Source organism: Lepisma saccharinum, chromosome 1 (assembly GCF_977018435.1).
Source record: "Lepisma saccharinum chromosome 1, izLepSacc3.1, whole genome shotgun sequence".
NCBI classification, from domain to species: Eukaryota; Metazoa; Arthropoda; class Insecta; order Zygentoma; family Lepismatidae; genus Lepisma; species Lepisma saccharinum.
The window spans coordinates 64,264,300-64,291,308 of record NC_139229.1 but is presented as its reverse complement, the minus strand read 5'-3'; the positions used below and the strand labels follow the sequence as shown (position 1 = coordinate 64,291,308).

Genomic DNA, 27,009 nt, shown 5'->3' with positions numbered 1-27,009 from the left:
ATCAAAGTACACTGTATCCCCAGGAATGTCACCATTTTTTTTCCATTAATTCTTTGAAACACTTCAGGTGCCAGTGCCAAACCAAATGTCAGTCTTTTAAATCTACACCCAAACGATGTGCTAAAAGTACACAGTTTACTTGATTTCTCATTTAGTTCTACCTAGGTACATGATAAAACCCATCCTTTAAGTCAAGCACAGTATATATTGATTTATTATTTAGCCTTGTACTTACTTCCTGAAGTGTTGGTATCAAAACAAAATTTCTTTTGATGGCTTTGTTCAGATCTTTCGGATCTAAACACAAACGAAGAGAACCATTAGGCTTTTCTATAATTACTAAGTTACTAACCCAATTTTATGGATCTTCTTCTTTACAAATTATACCTTGTTTTTCAAGTTTTTCCAAACTCTGTTTCAGCTTGGGTCTTATTGCATGAGGAATTCTTCTTGGGGTCCTGGCAACTGGTATTACCTGTTCATCCACCTCTATATTTAATGTGCCACTATATTTGCCTACACCTTCAAACACGTCTTGATTATTCTGAATAAAATCACGTGTTTCATTATTACACACCAAATCTACCTGTACTCTTTCTACCAAATTTAGTGTTACACATGCCTTTGCACCTAGGATTGGTTTACACTGACGATATGCATCTCTAATTATTATGAAATCTAAATTGCACCTGTATCCAGCTTGAATACTACATTTTAATTTTCTACCTTAACTTTTTCTAACCATTCTTTACTGGTTTCACTTTGAGCACTCATTTTAGTGCCACCATCAATACTCGCTACATATGTTACACCTATCACATCACTTTCACTATCAGACATGCTCAATTCTCGTTGTTGCACCTGCACATTTTTCACTTGCTTAATTTTGCATCCCACTGCAAAATGATTATAGCCAAGGTAACTTAATATATAAGGTAACGCCATCCGAAAATTGCCGATCATGCACGAGCGCGTGACGTCATGTGGGAGGATCGGTTATGCTCGGTGCCCCTTCGGTTATGTTCGTTCGGGGCTTGGCCGAAGCAAACGGCCGCTATCATTTCTATGCGAGTTTCAGAGAGGGAAAGTGTTTCAGTACTTTGAGGGGTAAATATTAATTATCATACTTCGGGATGGTATTGAGGTATTCCTTTAATGATTAGTAACATAATTAAAACATGCTACTTTTAAAAGAGGGAAAATTGCACATGCAAACGTATTGTAAAAATTCATGTTTCTGAAACCTGATCGATATATTACAAAGAAGGTTGTCCGTGTTCTCATTAGAATTTCAGATTTCATCATTTCAGAAATCGTATTATGATTTTAATAAGAAACGCTGCCTGCTAAAGAAGAATTGCATAGTGAAAGAGTTACAAAGAAAGAATTGATTGACAGATTTGGTTTATTTTTTCTTTTCTGTCTTTTTTTAAATATGAAAGGAAAACCCATAAGAGGTAGTCCCCCCCCCCTTCGATCTCTTTCTTTGTTTCCACAAGCCGGCCTCCTTGGCGTAGTGGTTAGAACATCGCACTTCAACGCCAGAGGTTTGGGTTCGAATCCTGGCTTGGGCAAGGATGTTTGTGAGTGTTCATTCATCATTTCATCACTCATCCCTATCTTAGCAAATTAGCCAAAAGTGGCACAAGAAGCGAAGTAAAATGAAGCAAATTAATCAATCAATATTTGTTTTCACATATACTATCACATTTACTAAATTCTTAATTTTCTCATTAAGGACAAATCAATGTCTTACCCGATTGGATTCGAATCCGGGACCCCTGGCGTCGAAGCGCGATGTGCTAAACCACTACGCCAAGGAGATCGACAGAGGCCTCTGAGGTACTACGGGCCTCACAGAACGTCACAGGAGTACTATAGGATTATAAATTATGGATATTAGAGTTTGGATAATAAATATATAAATTATATAATATATAATCTATAAATAAAAACACCCGTTCTTTATTTATAGAATCTCAAAGAGAGCGATAGTTTGCCAAACTGAAAAATAATCCTATTTTGTTCTCACGATGATAAAAATAGAAGGCATAATCAAAAATAAATTGGTAACTATAGATTGACACAGAATTGAATAAGCTGAATTTTGATGTAACTCGTTTTTATGTGGTTCTACTGATTCACTTTTAATTGGAGTCCAAACTTGAATATCCGTAATTTTTAATCCGATAGTAGTCCGGTATAATCTATTTACAACATTTAACACAACGCAGTACAAAAGCCTAATATTTAGTTTTCTGACTGAATAGTTCCTTCTTATTCATTCAGAACGTTGCGATCATTTCAAGAACATTTCAAATTTTACATAACATCAGAAAGTATTAAAATTATATTGATATACTTAAAATACAATCTTTACCATTCTCCATAATGTAACTTTATTTTTGAAATTATCAAGTGAAAGAAGCCATATACAATCTAGATAAAATTTTACTCTGCATTTGAAACTTACTCTAAATTCGAAAGAATTCCCAACCTTCTTCATACATTTATTTACTGTACAATAATTTACGTACGGATCAAAGTTCCACATGCAAAATTTTTTTGGAAATTTTTATGTATAGGAAGAATGACGAAATAGTTTGTAAGATAGTAGTTTCAGACTTTGAAAAGGCAATCCCAGTTTGTAATTTGCAGATATTTTTAATTTCTCTGGTTCAAATTTGGCTGCAAGTTATCGTTGTCATAGTTCTAAAAAGTATTTTTTCGTATTAAGAACTTTACATACAAACGCGTGCAGAAGACGAGCCAAAGTGTACAAGTACTAATTTAACTAAGTTAACCTACTCGAAATACTTGATGAGTGCTAGGAACATCAAACTTAAATGTCTTAACCTACTAATTCAAGCCTATAGAAATAGATTTATGATCACACGGTAAATGAAACGCTTTGAGAATATCGATGAAAATATCATAGTTTAATTAAACAATAAAGGAGAAAAGTTACATGAACTCATAATGATTGACCGTGCAACTGTACGAATCATTATTCGTTAAAGGACTTTGTCCGCAGATTTTCCATTTCCATTTCCATGTGTGTCTGAGTTGTATAACCGGAAAATATACTCCAAGGCTGATATGCGACACACATTTGTACATTAACGAAGTAACTTGCATTACACTAATCTTAGATCTTGCTCTTTTTGACAGAAATGTACTACAAAGAAATAATGTAACATCCATTGGTTTATATTGAGTACAAGGGTAGAAAATTATTCACAATATATTTGTGAAATACCAAAATTGAACAAAGTTGCAATAATTTCAATGATGGGTGTAATATTCACTCATGCAATATTTACCATCGTGCATACAACGCTATGTAACTCGAATTAAAGATGTACTAAGTGAAAGTTAGTAGGCGATCTCGAAATGCCCATTTCCGACAACGTTTTTCACAATAATGTGAACATACAAATCACAATCAACATCGGTCTGTGTTAAATGAAATTGTTAATAATTATAAATCCGACTTACATAAAATGTACATAAGAAATCAGTTAGTCACTACGTACTTCGCACTAGTTGAACACATTTTCAAGATATTGATAACTTTTTTTTGGTACTGTCGGTTAGGTTACGTTGTAGATTTTGAACTTCTTTATTCAGTTAAAGCAGGTTGATAGAGGTTGTTTGTAATCTTTAATTTATTTGCTTCATTATGCAGACGTGTTTCTCCTTTGTAAACGATTGAATATGCTTTCCAACAAAGAAACCATTGCTTGCAGTTTGTGCATATACCTTCGTCTATATATTTTTCTCTTTTCTGGCAGCATAGTCTTTAGCTTGTTTAGGGCACGTCTTCTTATTGCATATCTTTCGTAGCGTACATATCTGCAAACCTTATCAACACGTCCTACAAGCGAATCATATTGTGAAGATAAGTGTTTAGGAGAAATACACCATTTCCTCGATTATTTGGTACTAAAGTAATTGGGTGTAATTTTAGCGATGGCACTGCAGTTGGCTTCAGCACGTTCTTTGGTGGAAAATACAAAAATTCTGCTTTTAGATATCGCACATAGTCTTCTTCACAATAATTGGCACTGCACACTTGCATTTTTTACATTTCGTCTACAAGCATGAATCAACTGTTTACTTACGCAATTATCGACTGGAAATGTATGATATTTTATGTCAGTTCCTTTAGTTTTCTGGTTATAGTTTTCATAGCTTGCTACAGCACAATTAGACATGATTGCAGTCTACAAGTACAAAAATACAATAAAAATAAATCGAACGCTACAAAATCAACAACCTGCTTGTTCCGAATTTTGCGACGTGTTAGCAGCTAAATGTACCCCGCACCAAACTTACTGCACATAACAACGAGCACCGTCAAACCCGATCCTCCCAGATGACGTAATGCATACGTACTTCACATAGCAACGAGCACCCCCTGGATTATAGCCACCACACTGCCTGCACTGTGCAACGTCCTCCAGTTGGACACCAGTCGTTCCAAAGTTAGTCCGCTGCTACTTTTGTCGGGAACATGAGACGCTTTTATCACTCATCAGGGCTTGCTGGGTAGAAAAGAAAACACAACATTCTTTTCAAAGTTAAACACAGTTTTATAATCGCTTATATTTCCTAATCACTTATCAATAAAACACTAGAACATTCAATACTAACGTTGGGCAATTCACTCACATATAACGAAAGTCAAATTACATAATTAATTGTTTACTTTCAACTTATCGGCAAGAAGAAAACTCGAAAACCCAAAATCTATACTTCAATTCTCTCCGTTTCCAAGTTCTTATTATTCTTCACCTTCACCTGTTTTTCAAACTCAGTCTGTCGTCAGGTGAGGAACATTCAGGTGGGCTCACTTCCTCGGCTGAGATGAGAAAGTGATGTCAACACGAACAGATTTTGACGTATTTATAAACATATATAAAAGTTCCAACTACAACTGTATCAGTCTAACTATAATTGTCTGTGACAACTTGCACATTATTTGAAGTAACAAACATTTTAAAAATCTTAACTTCTTACAAATATAAAATCTTAAACTCTCAGGTTCGTTACAATTGCCCCTCGTCTGGTGAAATTTTTTGAAGAAATTGTAATTTACAAGTTCTGAAAAAATTCTGAGTATACAATGAAACTTTATATACAGAAATTATCTTGACACTAATTCAACTTCACCAACCAATGCTTCTCTTCAATCGAACGTAGTTTGTGGTATCCAAAACATAATACAATACAGGATAGTTAATCAGCCAATAAGCAGTGAATTCAGGCGATTATTGATTGATTCCATGATGGTTTAATAGAACAGTAGGCTTCCATATATCTAGTTTCTTCTCCAGAAAGACTTTGTAGAAAACGGTATAGGATTCAATAAGCAATGAACTGAAACAGTACTTTCCTATAGCACTTCAAACTCAACACTCTTCTTGCTTCTGTGCTTCAAAAATAATGGCTTTAAATTCCACACCAGCAATACAATAACTCCTGCTTATATGAATCAATCCAAATATTTACTATATGGACCTTCTCTGAGAGGTCTACGGATTTATACATCCCGATTCTATCCTCATCCTGGACCTTTCGGATGTACCGCACTAAATATATATCTGGAAAATCCTACTTCATTGGATCAGGAGTGGTAACAAACAACACATCAACTGCATTTTTCTTAATACTTATTTCTGCCTGGTGCAGTTTTTAGAAAAAGTATTCGCCAGAGGAAGTCAGAACCAAAACCCTCTTAAATGAATACTTTGGTGCATTTTTTACATTTCGTCTACAAGCATGAATCAACTGTTTACTTACGCAATTATCGACTGGAAATGTATGATATTTTATGTCAGTTCCTTTAGTTTTCTGGTTATAGTTTTCATAGCTTGCTACAGCACAATTAGACATGATTGCAGTCTACAAGTACAAAAATACAATAAAAATAAATCGAACGCTACAAAATCAACAACCTGCTTGTTCCGAATTTTGCGACGTGTTAGCAGCTAAATGTACCCCGCACCAAACTTACTGCACATAACAACGAGCACCGTCAAACCCGATCCTCCCAGATGACGTAATGCATACGTACTTCACATAGCAACATAGCAACTTGTCTGCCATCTAACACTCTCTTCATGAATCTTCCGGAACGTATACCAGTTTTACATTCGAAATTTATTTTTTTCACTTGACTGCCTGAAGATACATTTTCGGTCAGCAAAAATAATCTACATATTTTTCTTGTATTTTTCGTCCCTTCGAGTTCACTTGCCTAAACGAAGAGGAGGCACTTAGCAAAGGTCGAGGTTTGTTTGACATGATTGGGATCGCTGGTTGTGCAGAAACTCTCTAGTAGTCTCCACTGCTTCTTCCTGCTCTGAGGCAACGTCATGTCTTGGTGAGAAAGAACCACAATTGTCGCCTCTACGTCGTGGAGAGTACCGTCTAGGCGGACTAGGACTACGTCGTTCTTGGTAACGCCATCTGTCTGGAGAGTTCCGCTCTTGTTCTGGAAGAGGCCTCTAGAAATTTCTCTGTCTTTGGTTTTGATCTTGGTTGAAACCTCTCCTGCCTAATCCTCTGTTGAATCTTCGAGGTCGTGAGAAATTTCCTCCTCGACTCTCTGAATCCGTCTGGATATTCCGGATCTTAAAACTTTTATTGCATGCAGTCTCTTTATTCTTAGGGTCTTCTTTATTCATCCAGGCATCAGGGTCATCATAAATTTCGAAGTCCTTTAAGAAATGTGTCAATTCATCCACACTTCGTGGAGCGTGTGCCAGACAAAGATTCCGAATGCGATACGGCAACTGTCCAATGATCAAATTAAGAACTTCACTCTCGTTAAAATTGTCAGCTAGGTTTCTGTACGCTGCGTAGACACTCCAGGCAAAACTCTCTAAGTTGTCGTGGACCAGGCGAGAATACCTTCGGTTCCTCACAGCCGCTAGTTGTCTTTGTTTTGCCTTTTCTGATGCAAATTCATTCTTCAAGCGTGCGCAGAAATCAGCATAATTCACAAAGTTGTCCATATTACCAGCTAACCAATGCTCAGCCTTGCCGGTGAAAACCCTAGGTAATAATTCCAATTTATAGTGCTCAGACACTTGCATTAAGTCGAAACTGACATTTAATTCACACAGATATCTTTTGGTAGATTGAGCTTCGATATCGCCTTTAAACTTCGGAATGTTCGCGATATCAGCCATTCTGGGTTTCTTAAACTCTGTTCTGCGTCGAGGAGAAAAACCGTCATTACTATCCTTTTCTATAGACCTCTTGCATCTATCAGAAGTTGTGGTATTACCGGGGAAGAATGGGTTTGGAAGTACAACAGGAGGTTCATAGGCAGTAGCTTCTGGGTTCAGTCCTCGGATTGGATCAGGCATTATGTCGGAAGAGGTTTCTGGTCGAATCTGTAAATTATGGATTTTTTCCTGCAGTTCACTGACCCTTCTTATAATTGTAACTGTCTGTTCCTGAATTTCTTGGCGAAGAGATACTTCCATCTTTTTAGCTTTCTCCATCTTTATAGCTTTCTCATGGAGAAAATTAACCTTTTCTCCAGCTTCCTTTATTTCAACTTTATGTTCTTGCACTACATTTTCTATGAGTTCTGTTCGTTCACCAGAGCTTTTTAGTGCTACATTAATAGACTCTACAGAACTCTTTAATTCTTGAACTCTCTGTGGAGGGTCACATTAAGTTTATCTTCCAGACTGGACAATTTCAAGACAGGTTTCCATATTCTTCTTCAATTGATCCTGTTCCTTCTCTATCCGTCCTTGCCGAACTGTTAAGAACTCTAGCTGCTCTTCCATAATTTCCCTTACCCTTTCGTCCACCTTTTCAGTGACTTTAATACTAAGCTTTTCTATCTCTCCTCTGATGCTCTCTACCTGTTGAAGTTTATGTTGAGAGAATAGAGCCTGTAACTCTGACCTTAGTTTTATATCTTCCTGTATCCTCCTTTCTTCCTGGTTTTCAATCAATGCACGGAAAATATCTAAGTCTTCTTTTCTCTTTCTCTCTTCCTCCTCTTTCTCTTTCCTTCTCTTTTCTTCTTCCTCTTCTTTTTCCTTCTTTCTCCTTTCCTCTTCCTCCTCTTTCTCTTTCCTTCTCTTTTCTTCTTCCTCCTCTTTCTCTTTGCTTCTCTTTTCTTCTTCCTCTTCTTTTTCCTTTTTTCTCCTTTACTCTTCCTCCTCTTTCTCTTTCCTTCTCTTTTCTTCTTCCTCCTCTTTCTCTTTCCTTCTCTTTTCTTCTTCCTCTTCTTTCTCTTTCCTTCTCTTTTCTTCTATAGACTCAACTATGAGTTTAAACTCCATCATCTCCTTCTTTCGAACTTTCTCTATCTCAGCCATCTCTTTCTTACGCTGTTTCTCCTCCTCTATCCTTTCCTTCTGTCTACGCTCCTCATCCTTCTGTCTACGGTCTTCATCCTCCTTTTCTTTCTGGTTTCGCTCTGCTTTATCTTTCATCAACCAATCAAGTAGCCAGTGATCTGATGAGGGTATGGTAGGAACGCTCGGTTCTGGTTCTGTTTCTGGTGCTGACAAGCATGATGTGCATCGCATCTCTTTATTTGATGCCAACGTTACTTCCTGCCCATCACAACTACTATGAAACCTCAGCAAACATTGCCAACACTGGAAGAATTCCCTGTCATTGGTAAGATCATCACAGCATCCAAACTTGGTTTCTGCATGCATTGTCGTTCTTCCTCTGCTTCGCAGATTCATTCCTGTCGCGTCTTTCTCCATTCTACAACACCGTCTATGGCTCTTACCAGTTAATACCTTCAGTTCACTATCACACTTTTACCTTCGTGAATTCCAAGGACTTTCACTATCACCTTCGTGAATTCTATGGACGAACACTTACAGTATGCACTAAATCGGGTATCACGTTTTAATTGCTAAAATAATTTGCACTCGAGCTCCCACGATTGTACCAAAATAACTATGCACTCTGGCCCCACGTTGGTGTGCCAAAATAGCCACCACACTGCCTGCACTATGCAACGTCCTCCAGTTGGACACCAGTCGTTCCAAAGTTAGTCCGCTGCTACTTTTGTCGGGAACATGAGACGCTTTTATCACTCATCAGGGCTTGCTGGGTAGAAAAGAAAACACAACATTCTTTTCAAAGTTAAACACAGTTTTATAATCGCTTATATTTCCTAATCACTTATCAATAAAACACTAGAACATTCAATACTAACGTTGGGCAATTCACTCACATATAACGAAAGTCAAATTACATAATTAATTGTTTACTTTCAACTTATCGGCAAGAAGAAAACTCGAAAACCCAAAATCTATACTTCAATTCTCTCCGTTTCCAAGTTCTTATTATTCTTCACCTTCACCTGTTTTTCAAACTCAGTCTGTCGTCAGGTGAGGAACATTCAGGTGGGCTCACTTCCTCGGCTGAGATGAGAAAGTGATGTCAACACGAACAGATTTTGACGTATTTATAAACATATATAAAAGTTCCAACTACAACTGTATCAGTCTAACTATAATTGTCTGTGACAACTTGCACATTATTTGAAGTAACAAACATTTTAAAAATCTTAACTTCTTACAAATATAAAATCTTAAACTCTCAGGTTCGTTACAACTGCTTGCCATATGCTGGACAAAATGCTTTTTTTATGCTTTCTCTTGCACTTCTTGCACAGGAATGCTTGTTCCTTTCCTCGTAGTTGTTTTCTTCCGAATTTCTTCATGGCTCCCTTGTTATTTACTTCAGTGTCCTGACGCAATTTCACAGTTGCTACTGAAGGTGATACTGCACTCCTATTTTGAATTGTACTAGCCTGTTGCTTACTAATTTCAGAAGTACGACCCATTTCTATGGGTTTCTCTAACGTCAGTTCTCCTACTCGCAACATTCGCTCTTGCAGAGTTTTATCCGACACACCAAGGACTATGCGATCACGAAGAACACTATCTGTCTGATCTTCAAGTTTCTTCAGATCTGTGACAAAACTGTCAAAACTTTAACTTTCCTCCTGTGTACGAGAATTAAAAACATAGTGTTCCACCACTACGTTCTTTTTTGGATTTGCGTAATTTTCAAACTACAGCACACACTCAAAATTACGTTGATCCTCCTCTGATAACTGAAACGTGTTGAATAAGTCAACTGCGACATCGCCAATCACATTAAGTAATATAGACACTTTAACATTATCGGGTTTCGCTTCATGGCCTGCAGCCAACATATAAATTTGAAACGTCTGTTTAAAGCGACGCGACAAAAAGTGCGGAAACTAAGAAACAAGGACCTTTTCTCCATAATCATGTCGATCCTGTTGAGCAGGAAATGTGAAAATATATATTAATCATTATGGTCGTCATTTGTTTTTTGATTTGAAATGTAGATAATTATAATAATAATTCAATACAGAATTAGGAACAAATAATGATAATTATAATAATTGACATTCGGTATTACAATATTTACAAAATATTCATAATGACCATCCATATTTTTTTACACCGATGAAATAAAGAATAGCTAGGATACAAAGAAAGGGGGTCTCAATAATATGCGACATTTTGAAATGGAAAGTAAAAGAAGAAGAACTTCGAAGCAAGTGTATTCATGGAGATGAATGGTACGTCCAGTGGGATCCATGAGTATTACCGTGCAAATTGTCCCTCACTATTTTCATTAATTTTTCTCTTACATCCTATGTAATTTTTATGTATGCTGGTGCTGGTGCAGAAGTTGTTAATAGCTTGTTTTGTGTTTTCTTTTAATTCTTGAAGCTCTTATTGGGTCAAATAAAGTGCACCAACATGGTGATGGACAATTTGCACGGTAATACTCATGGATCCCACTGTACAGTGTATGCAATTAATTGTAAACATTCATTCAGAAGATGGCCTTCATGTTTTGAAGATGACGTCAGGAAGATGGCTACGTTTGGCCAAAGAACTGTCTTAATGCTGCAATTGATTGTTTGTGGATATCAGACGAGGCCCATTTTCATCTCAATGGCTTCGTCAATAAGCAAAATTTCCTATATTGGGCCCTCGAAAACCCGCGTATTCTGAATGAAGTGACGTTACACAGCAACAAAGTGACTGTATGGAGTTCATGGGCATCATGGGCCCTTATTCTTTTTTTTTTTAAGGACGTTATTCTTATAACACGCTGTGCGCCACTCCACTGCTCCATGATACTTGAATGGCATGGCACCTACTTCATGTTTTGTACGTTACGTGACGCCACATTCCTCGCAGTGTTGCCAAATTACGATTTAAAAATTCCCATATTTTTGAGACACCCTTTACAACATAGATTAAATATTAATGTATGCCTAATCTAGGCATATGCATACAGAAAAGTAAATGCATCATCTTAAACAAAAAAAATGCATAAAGTCTGTAGCTCAAACCAAAAGATGCAGAAGGGTGCATAAAGAACGGACCTACTGATGCATTAAAGTGCATCGACAGAAAGCAATACTCTTTGAATCATGTGATGCACTTTGGCGTTATCTTTACGATATACAAAAGTGCATCGACCTATAAACTTGATTCTTCGCGGAGGCCTAAAGACACACCTTAGTACATCAATCGATACGTTTCTGATACATCAATAGATTGGTTGCATGTGTGTGGGAGGAGCGATCGCCTCCATTCCCTTCCCCTGGAACCGCACCTGTATTGAGCCGTGAGATATCCTAGTGTATTTCAATCTTTGTTTAAGCCACGCTTTAGAATCAGTTTAGTGTAGGAAGAAGCCTGAAGACAGCAGGTGTCAACACAGGACCGCAGATACATTCCTGAAAGCCTTGTGCATAACGGTGACTCGAAGAGAGCAGGCCACCATAATAATTTGTTAAATTTTTGGCTATTAAAGGGGGGGGGGAGAGAGAAGTCAGAAAATCGAAGGGGAATCGGGGAGGTCGCTTATGCAGACGGAACTGTAGGAACCCAAAGGATATATTTTGCATCAAAGTTTATGTCTTCCCTTAATCGCCACTTCGCATCCTTCTCACAGGAAACTTAACATACCAGCTTCAAGAAAAAAATCTCCTCTCCTCAGTGGTCCATAAATTTGAGAAAACTATTACTTAGTTTACGGCGGAGCATGTAATTTCACATTTGACGTAGCATGAGCCGGGCGGAAGAGTGATGGGTGTAATCAGAGCGGATTTATTGCATCGAAGTCTCGATGTAAACCACACACCGCAGAGAAGCAGAACTGTGAGTTATGTGCCGCATTCCAGTTGCCTATACCCTTCCATGCACCTCGGGGCGATCCTCTTTTCCCCACCATCCAAATTTTGGCTGCGTAATTGTAAAGTGATAACTTTGTGTGTACGATGGCTTGCTTCATTGTTTTTCTTTTCTTGTCTTAATAGGAGAGAGGATAGTTTGGGGAAACGTTCACGATCCATGACATTAATTGCGGTTGTACTAGTGTTTATGTCTAAAAGAGAAGTGGGCAAGAATTGTACGGTCACCGGCAATAAAAATGGGACGCCTAAATCCTGAAATACTCTCTTCCCTGCAAGGCGTTATGCGTGTTGCCTAACTCTACGACGACAAGTGGATTTTAATAGCAAATTTTCAATGGAGACTTCTACCAACGCCGTAGAGTTAGGCAACATAGCGCTTTCGAGGGAAGCGAATACATATTTCAGGATCTAAGAGTCCCACTTTTACTTCTGGTGACTGTACATACAACTTTTTCTTATAGGGTACGTCTGAAGCTGGAAAATATTTTTCGAATTAAATTGAGGGGGGAGGGTGCAAGGAATATCTCCTCTGGATTTTCTTTACCAAGTTCTCCATTTCTAAATTCGTTCCCAACTGGACAGGCCCACAGGGGCGTACTGCGAGGCCTGGCACATAATATGTAAGGTGAAGGTAACGTTCCCCGTGAACTTTGCTTTTTGCACTATGCCATGAGGCATATATAGGGGATGTGGGGGTGATATGATAAGCACCAAGCTTCGACCTCCGGGCAATCGCAAATGTTCCCATTGCACAAGTCAATCATAAGAAGGAAAAGAAAAAAATCAGACTTGCGCCTGTGATATGAATCCATCATCCGCCATCATAGAAGCTCTGAAAAACCTTTTTGGCGGTACGCAAGGAATTTTAATTTTTTTAAAAAACGTAAGTTTCGTAGCACGTAGATCTAAAAAATTAACTTCCGCGCTATTTGCAAACACTGTTTGTTATGAGGAACTACATATTTTCGTGAAAATATTTGAAATGTGCCTGAAATCGAGGGTGGAGAAAGGGATACCGGAGCCCGACCTCCTTTACCCCCCAGAGTTGCCCACAGGTACCCATTTATTTAAGGCTGGTTGAGCCCCATAACGCTTTATGCAGGGACGAGGTCGGAAAATTCCGACCTTAGATCACCCCAACCGGGAGTCGAACCCGTGTCCCCCGTGTAGCAGTCAGACGTCCTACCGACTAGACCATCGCGGCTCCGCACATGATATATTGAGCCCTACTTTGAATTTGTTGCAAGTCCACTTTTATGCACTAGGCTAATCGAGACTGAACCTACAGTTTAAAGTGGGATTCGAACCACTATGTGCCTCCTTCGGCGATCCGTCGTCGCCCTGCAATCAAGGGATCCTGGGTTCGATACCCCGGTAGAGGCACATAGACGTCCGGAAGGGGAGGGGCAAGGGGAGGCCACGCCCCCCTGGAAAATGAATGTCCAGTTAAAAAGTATTTATTTCACACATAATTTCATATAAGTCACAGTAATTTATATTCATTATTATAAAGGTGTTGAAGGAACATGATATTTTCAGACTGAAGCTGTGTTTTTTGAGGGGACATCACTATTATGGGGGGAAATATGCCTCCTTTGTCCCCCTGGAAAAAATAAATACCGCTTGCCCTCCCTGAGAAAATCATTCGGACGTCCATGCGGAGGCACATAGTGGTTCGGATCTCACTTTCAACTGTAGGTCCAGTCCTAAAGTACATAAAGTGGACCTTAAACAAACAAAAACTTTAAAGAAAAACCTCCATGGGGATCGAACCCAGAACCCCGGGGAAAAGAGAAAGCGAGAATCTTCTCTCTCCTCTCTCTCTCTCTTCATTTCTCTCTGCTCTCTCTTCTCTCTCTCTCTCTCTTCATTTCTCTCTGCTCTCTCTTCTCTCTCTCTCTCTCTCTCTCTCTCTCTCTTCCTCGTGATTACATGGGGACAGCGTTGTCAATTCGTCATGTTGAAGGCCCCGTGGAACCCAAATGAAACGTATAATTATTAACTATGATATCCTTTTAAAATGTCAAATGTACAATTTTCATCTGCCTGATAAAAGTTATGATAAGGAAACATGTTACCATATCCTCAGTCAATCTAATATCTAAATAAATACAATATGAACTGGAAATTTAAAGATTTCTGAAATCAATTTGCAATGGCGAGGTAGGCTAATTATGAAATAAATATAACAAATAGGCCCATACTTTTTTATTTAGTTGGTTGAATTTGCCAGGAAAGTTGAATTGAAGAGCTTAAGCTGCAGTGTGTAGGAACACTTTTCATGGTTATCGGAGATCGACCACCTTCAGAGATGCCAACCTAGTTGTATCTAATCTGTAGTTGGCTGCCCGTTTGTATAAAGGACCCTTGGACTGGTGGTCGTGGAAGCCCCCTTTGCTGCACTTTCCGACTACTCGCATCCCCTCCTCGGTCAGGTTTGCAAACAGAGTTTCATTTCTTGCTGGAGCGCAGACGATGGCTATGGACAGAGGATTCATTCTCTGCAGAACGCACTGAGTGTGCACGTCGATGCTCGACAAGTAAGCGGTTTGCCGCGGGTGGGTGTGTATCCAGCCGTAGAGGAAGAGATTGTGCTTCGTTTGGTATTCGCACACTTCCTCCTCGTTCCTCGATCCGCAGGTGTTCATGTTCCCGACTTGCTTCGGAAGGATGAGGTGCGTTATGGATATCTCGGAACTGCACTCCTCGTTTCCGCATATGTACGCCATGGTTTCGATGTTCTTCTGCGTGTTGGACTGTGCGATGATCAAAAATTCCTTGGTGAGCTGATGCGGTATTACCAGAGTAGGTTGTCCCATCTTGACAGGGTAGTTGATCAAGGTAATTTTAGATCTTTGCTTTTCTGGAAACACGTCGTGCACGGATGACCATGGAGTGTTGATGTGATCACAAGAGCTTCTGAAGGATTGTGTAGGAGCGATGGTTCCCAAACATCGACTTTGACTCTGATTTCCTCCGGCGATGATCTCCTGATTTCCTCCAGCGGTGATCTCAATTGCTCTTTTTCCAGTTGCTCCTAGATCTGCTGGATCTTCACTTCTAGAATTTCTTTCCTGAAAGTCTTGCTGTGGAGGATATAACAAGTAACCGTCATCAGATATCGTAGACCACCTCTCTCTTGGAATAACAATTTCGAAAGCTTTACGTCCGGTTTCCTTAAAAGCTTCAAACTCTCTCACGTACTTCCCCATAAGTTCATGACGCAAAATCAACAGAGGTTTATCGATTTCCGATAACTTCAGCTCTACCTTTCTCCTCTCATCTCCAACATGTGACTTGTAGTCTGGATGCGTCGGAACGAGCTGTTTGAATAGTATTGTAAACCTCAGTAGCAAGACGTAGGCATCTTCATAATAACCCTTTTCTAGGTACGCAAAAGCCAATGTGACCATGTCCGCTCCAGATCTATAATATCTTTCGATTGATATTCGTGGATTTATGCGTACGTGCTCCGCAAGCTTGGTTATCATATGCATCCTCAAATTGGGATCAACTGTGCAAAGGTCGACAGACGAATAATTGACATTTTTGCCAATTGCTAGTTCCCCGTCAGCTTCCATTTTCGTGGTCCTTGGAGCGTTTGTGAAGTTTCTTATGTCCCGTTATACATTATGGTGCGTGAGTGTTACTGTTTCAGCATGGCCATTGGATTTTATGTTCCCCTTTTCATAGGGATCAGGATCAAGTAATCAAATATTACGTCAATACGAAACACTCCATGATTTTACACAGAAACTAAGCAAAGAGCAACAATGGCGTTCAATAATAAAAACAGCTTAACTATGGACTCTCAAGAATAGAAAAGGACCGAGGTGGAAGCAATCGTAGAGTGCCACACACGTAAATTTGCCGTTGCGTAGAAACGAATTTTCGTTTCGTCCCCCTCTCTCTTAGCATCATGTGTTCTACCCTGCTCGAAAACCTTCGCTATTGTTGCCACATTGTCATTCCATTCCTGGACACACTCGCGCAAACATCATTGAAAACAATTGAATAGCGCTCCAGCTCGCGGTTCCCACCGTTCGGCAGGGACGGTAATGTGGCAATATAGCACGGCGTAGTGCTTGCTTCTTTTATGCAGTGCATGTTCATTGGCTAGCTAGTAACTAGTGTTGCCAACTGTAATAATGAAGCACTATTTCTGTCACGGAAGGGGAAAAGGCAGGTAAAGTGGCGGTGAATTTTGTTGGATTGGAAGCACCATATTTTTATTTTATACTAAGTATTTGACCGGTTTGACGTTGTGTGCGTGTATTGCGTGTGTGTATGTAAAAGTGTATGTTTGCTAATGAACGTTAAATTCCATAATGCCTCCAGTTCTGTCAAAGTTGAAATCAAAAACCTTGCATAGCGAAGCTCGGGAAATTCTAAGCAACGTGCGCGAGTTCATGAAGGAGGAAGCCAGTCATGGTGTTAGCATCCCAATAAAGCATTTTGGCAAGAGAGCAGCGAACAGCAGCAACAAATTGTTCATATTTCATAATTTTGGAATTATTCAAAATAAATAAATTATGTGGCTCCAACATCATTTCAACTCTGGCTCCGGCACGTGTTCTTGTAGAAATTGCATAGAGGAGGCTGTCATTTTTGCTGCTTAATGCGATACATATTGTTTTCTGTGTTAAAATTGCCATGCTTTGATGGGTGACCAAGTTCATAGCAGGGCCGGCGGAAGGGGAGGGCGTACCGTGCCATCGAAAGAGCGGCAAAATTTGAAGAGAAGAAAAAAATAAGCCTATTGAAAACTGTGATCGAGCGAGATATTCTTTTGCGCTGAAGCGTAGTAAGCGTAGTAAGTTTGAATATGGTATGCAACGAGGGGGCTTCCGATAAATAGTTTTATTCACCTTTAGAATAAGTTCATTCATGGTTTCGTCATGGTTGTCATTGGATAACATTTCAAAACATTTCACTAGAGATTTTTTCTTATGGATTTAAATTATGTTCAAAGTATACTACTTCATGGGCTGAATTTAAAGTCAATACATAATACAATACAATATCTACATACAATACATGGAATGAAACATAATACAATACAATGATAAATAGTACAGAAAATTATTGAGTGAATGCAGAATACATATAATAACACAGATATATCAAATTTGTAAATGTAGAAATGTTGTGTATACTTAAATGTATATATACACATTGCATGTAGACAATGGAATGTTTTTTTTTTATTTGTTACATATAAAAAAAATTCATCCACTCTCCAAGAGAAATGCCTTGACATGATTTCTAAATGTTTTTTTCTTCATTTTCTTGAATACATTGGGTAATTTATTGTATAGTTTTAATCCTGTGTGGTCAATAGTATTTTCCTGTTAACTGTAATCTTATGGTCTCTAAATGTAGGTTTTTTGCTGTTCTTGTGTTGTGTTCATGGAAGTTGCAATTTTGGTTAAATAAGTGTGCATGCTCGTGTATGAATGAAACTGTTTCTAAAATACCTAGGTATATAAGCAAGGCACTGGTAGTATACGAAGATGTTTAAAGATTGGTTTACTAGGTGCTCTAGGAGCTTCTTGCATTATTATTCTTACAATTTTTTTGGAGTTTGAAAATAGTTTCTACTTTTCATAATAGGCCCGCCCCAGAATGGTATTCCATATGTTATTCTTGAATTAATTATTGCATGGTACAAAGTTTTCATCATATCTTTTGTTAGGATATGCCTCAGGATTTGGAACATGTAACAATATGAGCTCAACCTTTCCGATAATGTATATCTATGTTTATCCCATAATAGATTTGCATCAATCCGTATACCTAGAAATTTACTCTCTGGAATTTCTTCTATTTGTTTTCCATTGTAAAGGACAAATAATTTCTCTTCTAAACTTTTATTAGGATTAAAATTTACTTGGAAAGATTTTGTTTCATTAATATAAAAGTGATTGTGATTAATCCAGTCGGCCAACCTTTTCATTGTTTCATCGGTTGTAACCTGGAGGTTATGCACATTGCAGCCATGTAATAAAATATTAGTGTCATCTGCATAAAAAACTGTATCTGTTGGTTTTAGATAGTCTGGTAGAGTATTGAGGAATGAGGAAGAGAATCGGTCCCAACTCCCAATATTGATCCCTGGAGTAGTCCGTGCGTAATGAGTTCAAATTTGGATTTTTTAAGAAGCGTTTTTCTAAATATGATTGGAACCATGAATTTGCAGTTCCCCTTATTCCCATATTGTTCAGTTTTTTATTAGAATTTTATGATTTAGCATATCAAATGCCTGTGTTAGATCTAGGAAGGTACCGTAAATATATTATTTTTCTTCCCTGAGTTTGTATTTTTTTGATAAAAATGAGTATAATGCATCATTTATTGTTTTGCTTTTCCTAAATCCGAATGGACCTTTCCACTACGACATAAAAAACGTTTTAAATCCATTCATTTTACGGATTATGACACAAGAATGATGTGAGCGAAATATCACATATATTTGTTTTGGAACTTGAGAAATACACCTTCAAACATCGCTGAAATTCACTTCTGACGTCACTGAAGTGAAAACGGCCTCTGACGTACGCTGACGTCATCTATCACAGCGAGGCGTGCAGGCAGGACTTTCTGCTAGCCACGTGACTTAGCGTGGACCGTGAAAGCGACAATAAAAAGTCATTAGTTAATAGTTAATATGTAAAAACACAAGTATCTTAAAATTCCAGTACAAAAACGAGTGCTCCATTTATAACATCGTCTACCTTATTGTGTGCCTGACGACGCTCCGGCTTTACATTACATGGGTAATGTAAACAAACAAGAAACAAATAAACAAAAGGCAATGATTCATACAATATTTACCTTTTGTGCCAGGGTAAGTGTCATCAGTTGGAGCCCAAGAGAATAGGGTAGAATAGATGTAACAGTTGCAAATTACACACCACAGGGTTAGTTTACTTTATATGATACAATTGCTAGAGAACATGCATAAAACACTTATATTAATGCCCCTTTCCTTCCTACATTCACTCTTTCACGCATACTTCGGCATTTCAAAAGACATCATTAATTAATACAAATTTAGTTTCGGGTGATGTTTAAAAACAGTAGCATTGATTTACATCTTTTCTTATTTTTACATTCACGTTTCCGTTTCCGGGTATCTTATGTTCAGGTAGGAGCTTAAGCATGGACGAAAAACACTACTCCTTTATGCAGGTATAATTGAATGTTATTAGGTTTACATTTATATTGATGCTATTTTGAGGTCAAATTTGATCACCGTTATATAATTACATCGACAATTTATAGTGTCGGACAATCTGAATGAATTGCCTAATTGAATGACTGAAAGTTGTACTCTGATTTACATGGTAAAATTATCGCTGGTACGATCTAATCACCGTAATAAGCAATGTCCATGAGTAATTTATACGTAAATATGCGAGTTCATTGGGCGTTTATAGGTACGACGGGGCGAACGAAGCTTCTCCATTTACACTTTTCACTCGGCTTACCTTTGCTGGATATGTTTGATGTAATCCTCTTGGAGATGTTGATGCTCTTGGCGGCGTGATGAATGAGATGGCTTCTAGACGTTAAGGCTTCACACTTCTGGATCTCAGCATCTTCGAGGGAGGCAAGGGGGTTAACGCCCCCACATGGGCTCTTTCCCGTCTCTACTCCATCGTGTTTGTAAACAATCCCGGGTGAACTAAACACAACACTAATTGGTTAGACACACGAGACGAGTACTTGCAAGCGCGGAAGGTTCCCGAGAGGTTGTGTAAGATAAAACTGTGTTTCCGCTTCCCCGCTTGTCTATTTATGTGCTATTCCAAATGTTCGTTATGATACTCTCTCGGTCTAAGCCTTGTTAAATCGTACTCAAACCGTGGCATCATACCCTTCTATCTTTGCCCGTGTAATTTGAGTTCCTTGACCTATCTACACCGACTCCTCGAAGGGAGGCTACCCTCTCGCCGGATTCATTATATTCTGCACGGTCGCTCCGTAGAGAGCGACGGGGAGTCTGTAGCTATTGTCATCAACTCTCACTCTTTAACCTTTAATATCTCCCTTAATTCACCTCCTATCATGTTGTGTTTTTGGGATTTTGCCGATCAGAATCTGATACTGGGATGTCTCAAATTTCTATCGAATCCGTTCATTATCTCCAAAGTTGTATTTTTATGTTTTTTGTTTTTTTTTACCCGAGGATCGGCCTCCTCGCTTAGGAAACCGGCTTGTCCTCTGTATTCCACAATGCAACTCTCGGGGAACAGCCACAGTCCAATTCTTTTTATTGCTTATTACGGTAATTAATCTGTTTACCTGATAGTTAGCAACATTTGATCGTTATACATTTCTTGCAGATGCATTATGTCCGAACAGTGGCAGCATTTATTATAATTCAGCCACTCGGTGGAGGATTTTTCCATTAAAGTGACAAAGCAATACTGCCACCAATAGTGAATGACTGAACACTTGAACAGTTTTGTTCATTGTCAATAGATTGGTTCTGACTGGCAAGAAATTATTGTTACAAGAATGCCTTTCTGGAATTACAATTATTTTCGTCACAATATTTTGTTCACAAATTTTAAAATAACAATACGCTTAGAACACTCGGGTTTACACGTAATTTTCTTCAGTAAATATATATTTTGCAAAATTGTGTATTTATCCCACTTTTAGGTTATTTTCTGTAATCGTAACTGCGAAAACACATAGTTAATTTAGTATTCTCTTCTATTGTGTAACTTTTCTTGTGTCTTTCTTCTTTGTATAATCGCCACGATGAAGATGAATGACGATAAGCAGTGTTCGAAATCGGGGTGCAGGAGGGCACCATCAATAGCAACAATCAGCACAATACGTACTATCACCAGAGTATAGTATTCTCAGCAGTTTCAATAGGTCTAACTCGGACTGTATCTTCGGGAATCACCAAACCTGTCTCCTTTCCACCAAGTTAACTAGTGTTGCCCACGAGACGAGTTGAGATTTTGGCCTGTCCCGTCTCGTCTCGTGAAAACGACATCTCGTCTAGTAAATGAGGAACATTAATGTTAACCATAGAAGCATCCCCAGCTGTCTCCTAAGGATCGATCAATCAACCGCCCCCCATCCCCCAGCTAACAATGAAATAACATTCACAAAGTTAATCAGTCTGCCAAAGTCGAGTGTTTGTTAGTATGGTTGGTACCAATAAGAGCCCGAGACCGTTTCCGAAAGGTGCAAGACCGTACTTGAAGCAAGCATCCTCCGAGTATGGTCTTGGAGTGCGGTCTTCAAGTCGTGGACTGGAAGTGAAAGTCTTTTGAATTGCACTTCGACTGCAGCGCCAAATACGATCAGTAGATAAAACTGAGTACTCGTTGTTTTCCCCGCGTTTTAAACACTTGTCTTTACCATACAAATCACGTAGCATTCTGAAATGTTCGTACACATACATTTCCACATATTATGTAGAAGCAATTTAACTAACAACTTGCTGGCCCATAACGTATATTTAACCTGTGTTGCTGGCATTCTACCTCAGCAACCATCTGCACTGCGAGCTGTGCACTTGCGTGCTTCTGTTCTTGGCGCTTTCGAACTGTACTAGATGACGTCACTTCCGTCAAGACCATACTTCAAGTCTATAATTTGTAACTTTCGGACAGTGCCCGAGATAGGCTTGTAATAATCGAGAATAGACCGGAGACACACCTCTGGAAAATAGAGGAGAGACTGATACTGTGTCCGAGATTCTCGGTCTCGTTCGAGACTTTGTTACGATATTCAAAAATAATCATGTAAACCGAATTTCTTATACTCTACTATGCGACTTCCTCAGATAAATCATGAATTTTGTCTATAATTAATAATTACTATAACCAGCGTCCATGTAAGCCGTCTAAGCCGGACTTACACTTTATTAGTTCTAGTAAAATGTATGTAATTATGTGGCAAAATTCGTAAAATTTTCAAAGTTCAACCAGTCTTCGAGATCCTGTTTGTTAGATTGCAACACTTCAGTACTAGGCGGCACATTGGAACTCCCGCCTTCTGCTTGCGGAAAGTTGTAAGCCGTCTGAATGTTGTCTTACAAATTTCTGACCGCGAAGGAGCAGTGCTTACCGTCGCCTGCCGTATCTGGATGGAGAGGAGCAAGGAATATAGGGAGAAGGGCGGGCCAAAACCCTCGTGTGTAAACCTACGGCCAGAAGCGTACAGCAGCGTTGTAAACCTCATGTTTAGGAAAAGTGTTGTTCATGGATGTCCGCAGTACTATTTCTTTCCACCAGGGAGGATTAAGCAATGTATTTTTTTTTCAGGGGTTGGGATAAACTAGGTATATTTCCCTTCTCAATATATACTAATTCAATTTGAAGTTAACGTTTTTCTGCAACGCCCTTACAGTAATCAACAATTTGATGTGACTGAAATGAAATTATATGTTTGAAAATGGTTGACATTCATTTTTCAGGAAGTGTCTCCTCCCCTTGGCCTTTCTAGACATCCATGGTGTCGTTTAAACTCTGAAATTATGCTACATACTACTAAATTGTTCTGGGATTTTCATATTATTAATATTAATTTATAACAAAAACAAATATAAATTCGAATGGTTCAACCAACAGCATGGATTCGACGTTATACGTGAAAAGTTTCAGAAAATTCAACCACAATGAAAAGTGGCCCTGTTGTTTTATTTATATCGCCAACTTACAAACGACTCTTTAAACTTGTGCGAGATTTAGCACCATTATGCTTGGGTTGGCTTCACTGAATACGTGCCAGCGAGACACAGGTCCTGCAAGAGGAGGGGCTCCAGCGTTGTCGGGTATGAATGGGTGACTGCAAAGGAAATTTGAGCCGGTGGTGCTTCAAGGAGTTTTTTTCTCCCAGGAACAGGGAATTCTGAAGCAAAAACTAACAGGAAGGGGGAAAAGGAGAAACCTAAAAATGAGCGGGATACGGGAAAAATAGATACACATTGATGTGCTAAATTCTTGTTTATGTTTTTCGCTTGTAGGAGAGCATAAACATTAGAAATATTAAGATCTCTGTTTTCGGTTTATGTATGAACTCAGCTGGTAATAATTGAGCTAAAAAGTGAAAGGAAAAAAAGAATAAAAAATAAATGTTAATGAAAACTGAAGATTGAACCAATTTTACAAATCTCATGTCAAATGTGAACCAAATATTATTAATTACATAGTCCGTGATTCAAACACTCTTCGAACAACGTACGAGAAGCCTGTTTATGATCTTTTAGGTGCTAGATTTGCTTTTACACTATCCTAAGAAAGCACTTACATGTCCTTTAATAGAAATTTCTGGATATATCCCTACAATTAGTGAGCATTTCTTTTATATTTTTATATATACTGTGAGGGGAATATCCCTTTCGGATATAAATAAATTTCCTCTCTTGCCTTAAAATTTCCTATATTTAGTAAAATATAGATCACTGCTTTGAGCAGTGACAGATTTTAGATCTGGTTTCTTTTTGTTTCCCCCTTCTTGTTGTGTGTTTGTTAAAGTCTCGAGGTATTGCTTTTGGGAATTCCATCTATTGAAAAGCGGACTGTCGTCCCTGTGCTGTGGTGTGATAGTGAAGTGCATTATGGAATAAAATGAGTGTGATTGTGCGGTGGGGTGGAGAACTTGTTGAAGACGCCGTTGTTGAGCAAGGATTTTGCTGCCAAGAAGAAACTTGTGGATGTAGGTAGGCCCATCCTTCCTTCTCTAGCAGGCACGGCAACAGAAACGAAAAATAAAGTGCGCCGATTTTGTGATTCATGGTACGAAGCTGATACTTGGTTATGCGGTTGTAAAAAGTATTCAGCACTTTTCTGTTTCCTTCTGTTGTCGTTTCTTTATTGTTATTATTCATTTTATCTAGCTTTGCATATTTTTATCGTTACGTTACTCATTGTGATAAGAATGAGACTGACTTAATTATCAGTTGAAATGTTGGAGATACACAGCCTAGCAAAGAAAACACCAATCCCAGGGATTTATCCAGAATTTTTAATTTGGTGAAAAATTCCAGGGAAGTGTTCTGCAAAATTGGAGGGGGGGATGTGTGTGGATAAATCACTAACCATGTCAGCCCAAAAATAAGCACAACGGGAAATAGCCTTCTTTATGCTAGGCTTACACTGTTGGAATGGTCACGCTCCGCAACTGACTATAACGTAAGTTCATTCGTTGTAATTCTGAATCGGATGTTTGGTTTACATATATATTCAGGATAATATCCCGTTTTCGAGGTCTGGTAGCGTTGAAACGAGACATCAAACAAACAAACAAAAAAAACAAAAAAAAAACATTAAGGAAAGTTGTCTTAATGCACTTTGAAAGTTTGTACTTTGACCCTATATTTTTTTTTACAGTTGAGACGACAACGAGAATTGCCCTTCGAAATTGAGACGAGACCGTCAATGAGACATTTACAAATGAACACAAGACAGATATTAACTCGAAACGAGACTGGATTGTCATGTCTTGTCCCGATATCACTCCTATAAAAAAAAGTAAAGTTGTGAGAGCCGACAAAACCAACCAAAACCATTTCCGTATGTGATCTTACACATTATTTTTTTTATTGTAACAATTATACATAAGTATTGACATTTTCTGTACAACTTATGTAATCTTCTATTACATTATATTTTTTCTTACCTGCAGAAAAATATTTTATCCCAATTTATGACTGCGCACACAGAAAGGAAACACAAACTGAAATTGACGTATGGAAAGAAAGTACAAAAGAAAATGAAAATATGAATACCGTACTTTTATCTCATTCTTATTTTGCACTACAGGTTAAATTTCGATAAATATAAATTTAAAATTTATTTTTGAAAATTTGGTCAGCAACCAATTTCGGAAGCAATATTTTTCGCATAACTGCACGGGACTACATGCACGTGGGAGACGTTTTTCATTTATCTTGCACGTGGGCAGCAGGGAGAATAATAGAAGAGTGATCACAAAGCATAATTTCCCTTCCACTATTGCTCTTTCATCCATTATTTTCATCAAGCAGATCGTTAAACTGCCGCACACGCTCTCCCTAGTCTACACGTAAACTGCACGGGCACGCTCGAAGAGCATACGACAAACCCAGTTACACATACCTACATGACGTATCAACATGGTGGATCGGGATCGTGTTTTGAGCAACGCTAGATTCGCAACTTTGGAAGTCTCCTGTGGTCTCCTTTTTGCCAACGCAGAGAGACGCGAGAACTGGCAGGGGTCAATTTTCTAGGGTGTAGTTTTTAAAATTGCTGTAAAAAAATTGAGTGGAAATGTCCATTGTGCACCTGTTAGTATGTTTTTTTTTCAGAAACACAAATTGTTATTAAGAAATTAGGGATGTCATCATGTCCAGGAGAATAAGTACTTATTTATTTTTTAGTTTTTTGATGATTTGATTTACTTCATTTGAATTTACGGGTGTCAAGAACATTGATTTGGGGTTAAATTGTTTGTCTAGTATGGCGTTTGCTTTTGGAAACATAATGGGGTATGACTTGAGATGACCGGACCCCTCTCCGATTTTCTTCATATTTGACTTAACTAATTAAGGCCTCCTAATCACGAATCTGAAGTTAAAATTTGTCGGAAACGTCTAGAAATTGCGAACCATTGACGCTAGCTTCACGAACCATTGACGCTAGCCCCACGAACCATTGGCGCGTGGTTAGGTTAGGCAAACATAGTTAAAATTTCGTGTCGTGGTAGTATCAGGATCTAGAAATTGCAAATAATTGCGAACCATTGACACTAGCCCCACGAACCATTGGCGCGTGGTTAGGTTAGTTTCGGTTAGGTTAGGCAAACATAGTTAAAATTTGGTGTCGTGGTAGGATCAGGAATATATATATTTGTTTGTGAAACAAAAGATTTCGCCAAAATCGACGTTTTCCATTCCGAAAACTAACGCCTTGTTTTCGCTTAATTTGCAATTTCTAGACGTTTCCGACAAATTTTAACTTCAGATTCGTGATTAGGAGGCCTCAATTAGTGAATATGTCAAATATGAAGAAAATCGGATAGGGGTCCGGTCATCTCAAGTCGTTCCCATAATGGTAAATACGATTGCCTGTTAATTTTCGTAGCATTTCCGCGAAGTTTGGAGTGAAATATACACAGACTAGAAATATATGTATAAAATATTTTTGGCCGAGTCTGCTGCCACGCACGTGTCAGCAGTAAGAATAAGCGTCAAATTTGCTGCTGCCACGTAATTCGTCTGCTAAGATGATGTTACAAATCTTAAGAACAGATTAAGATGAGAGAAATGCAAGTTTATGATTAGTGGGAATGAATCTACAGGTAATTTAGAACCTTTATCTTTAGAAAGCATTTAGCGATATTATTTTAATGCTAACAGAACTTAACCTAACTACGAGAGCATTTAGGTTTATTATTAGAAGAATGCTGAGGGACCTAATCTTAAAACATTTTTGTGAAAGAAATCGCTACAACTTCACAGTATGTGTTACAGACGTAATTGCATACATAGCATGATGAAATCACGATAAAACGAAGACCGAGTCTACTGCCACGCGCATCTTTTTTGAAGTTCCAGCAGAAAAAGAACGTGGCAGCAGACACTGCCAATATTTTTTGCAAATCCGAATCGCAAGGTGATTGTCAATTGTTCCTCTGTGCAAATGCGCTACTATTGAACTCTGCAACCAAAGCCCCTAAACTGTGCTCTAAAACACTCCACCTGTCCACAACGTTAAGTCTTTCTGGAAGCTCCCCGGACGAAAAAG

General features: G+C 38.5%; 1 protein-coding gene across 1 annotated transcript; it reads right to left on the bottom strand.

The window, feature by feature from the left end:
- Positions 1 to 14,451: 14,451 nt before the first annotated feature.
- LOC146001206 (STAM-binding protein-like) lies at positions 14,452 to 16,010 on the bottom strand. The gene has a single exon (XM_083138536.1). The coding sequence runs from the start codon at positions 15,829 to 15,831 to the stop codon at positions 14,536 to 14,538; it is 1,296 nt and encodes a 431-aa protein (XP_082994662.1). The 5' UTR covers positions 15,832 to 16,010; the 3' UTR covers positions 14,452 to 14,535.
- Between the last annotated feature and the right edge of the window lie 10,999 nt (positions 16,011 to 27,009).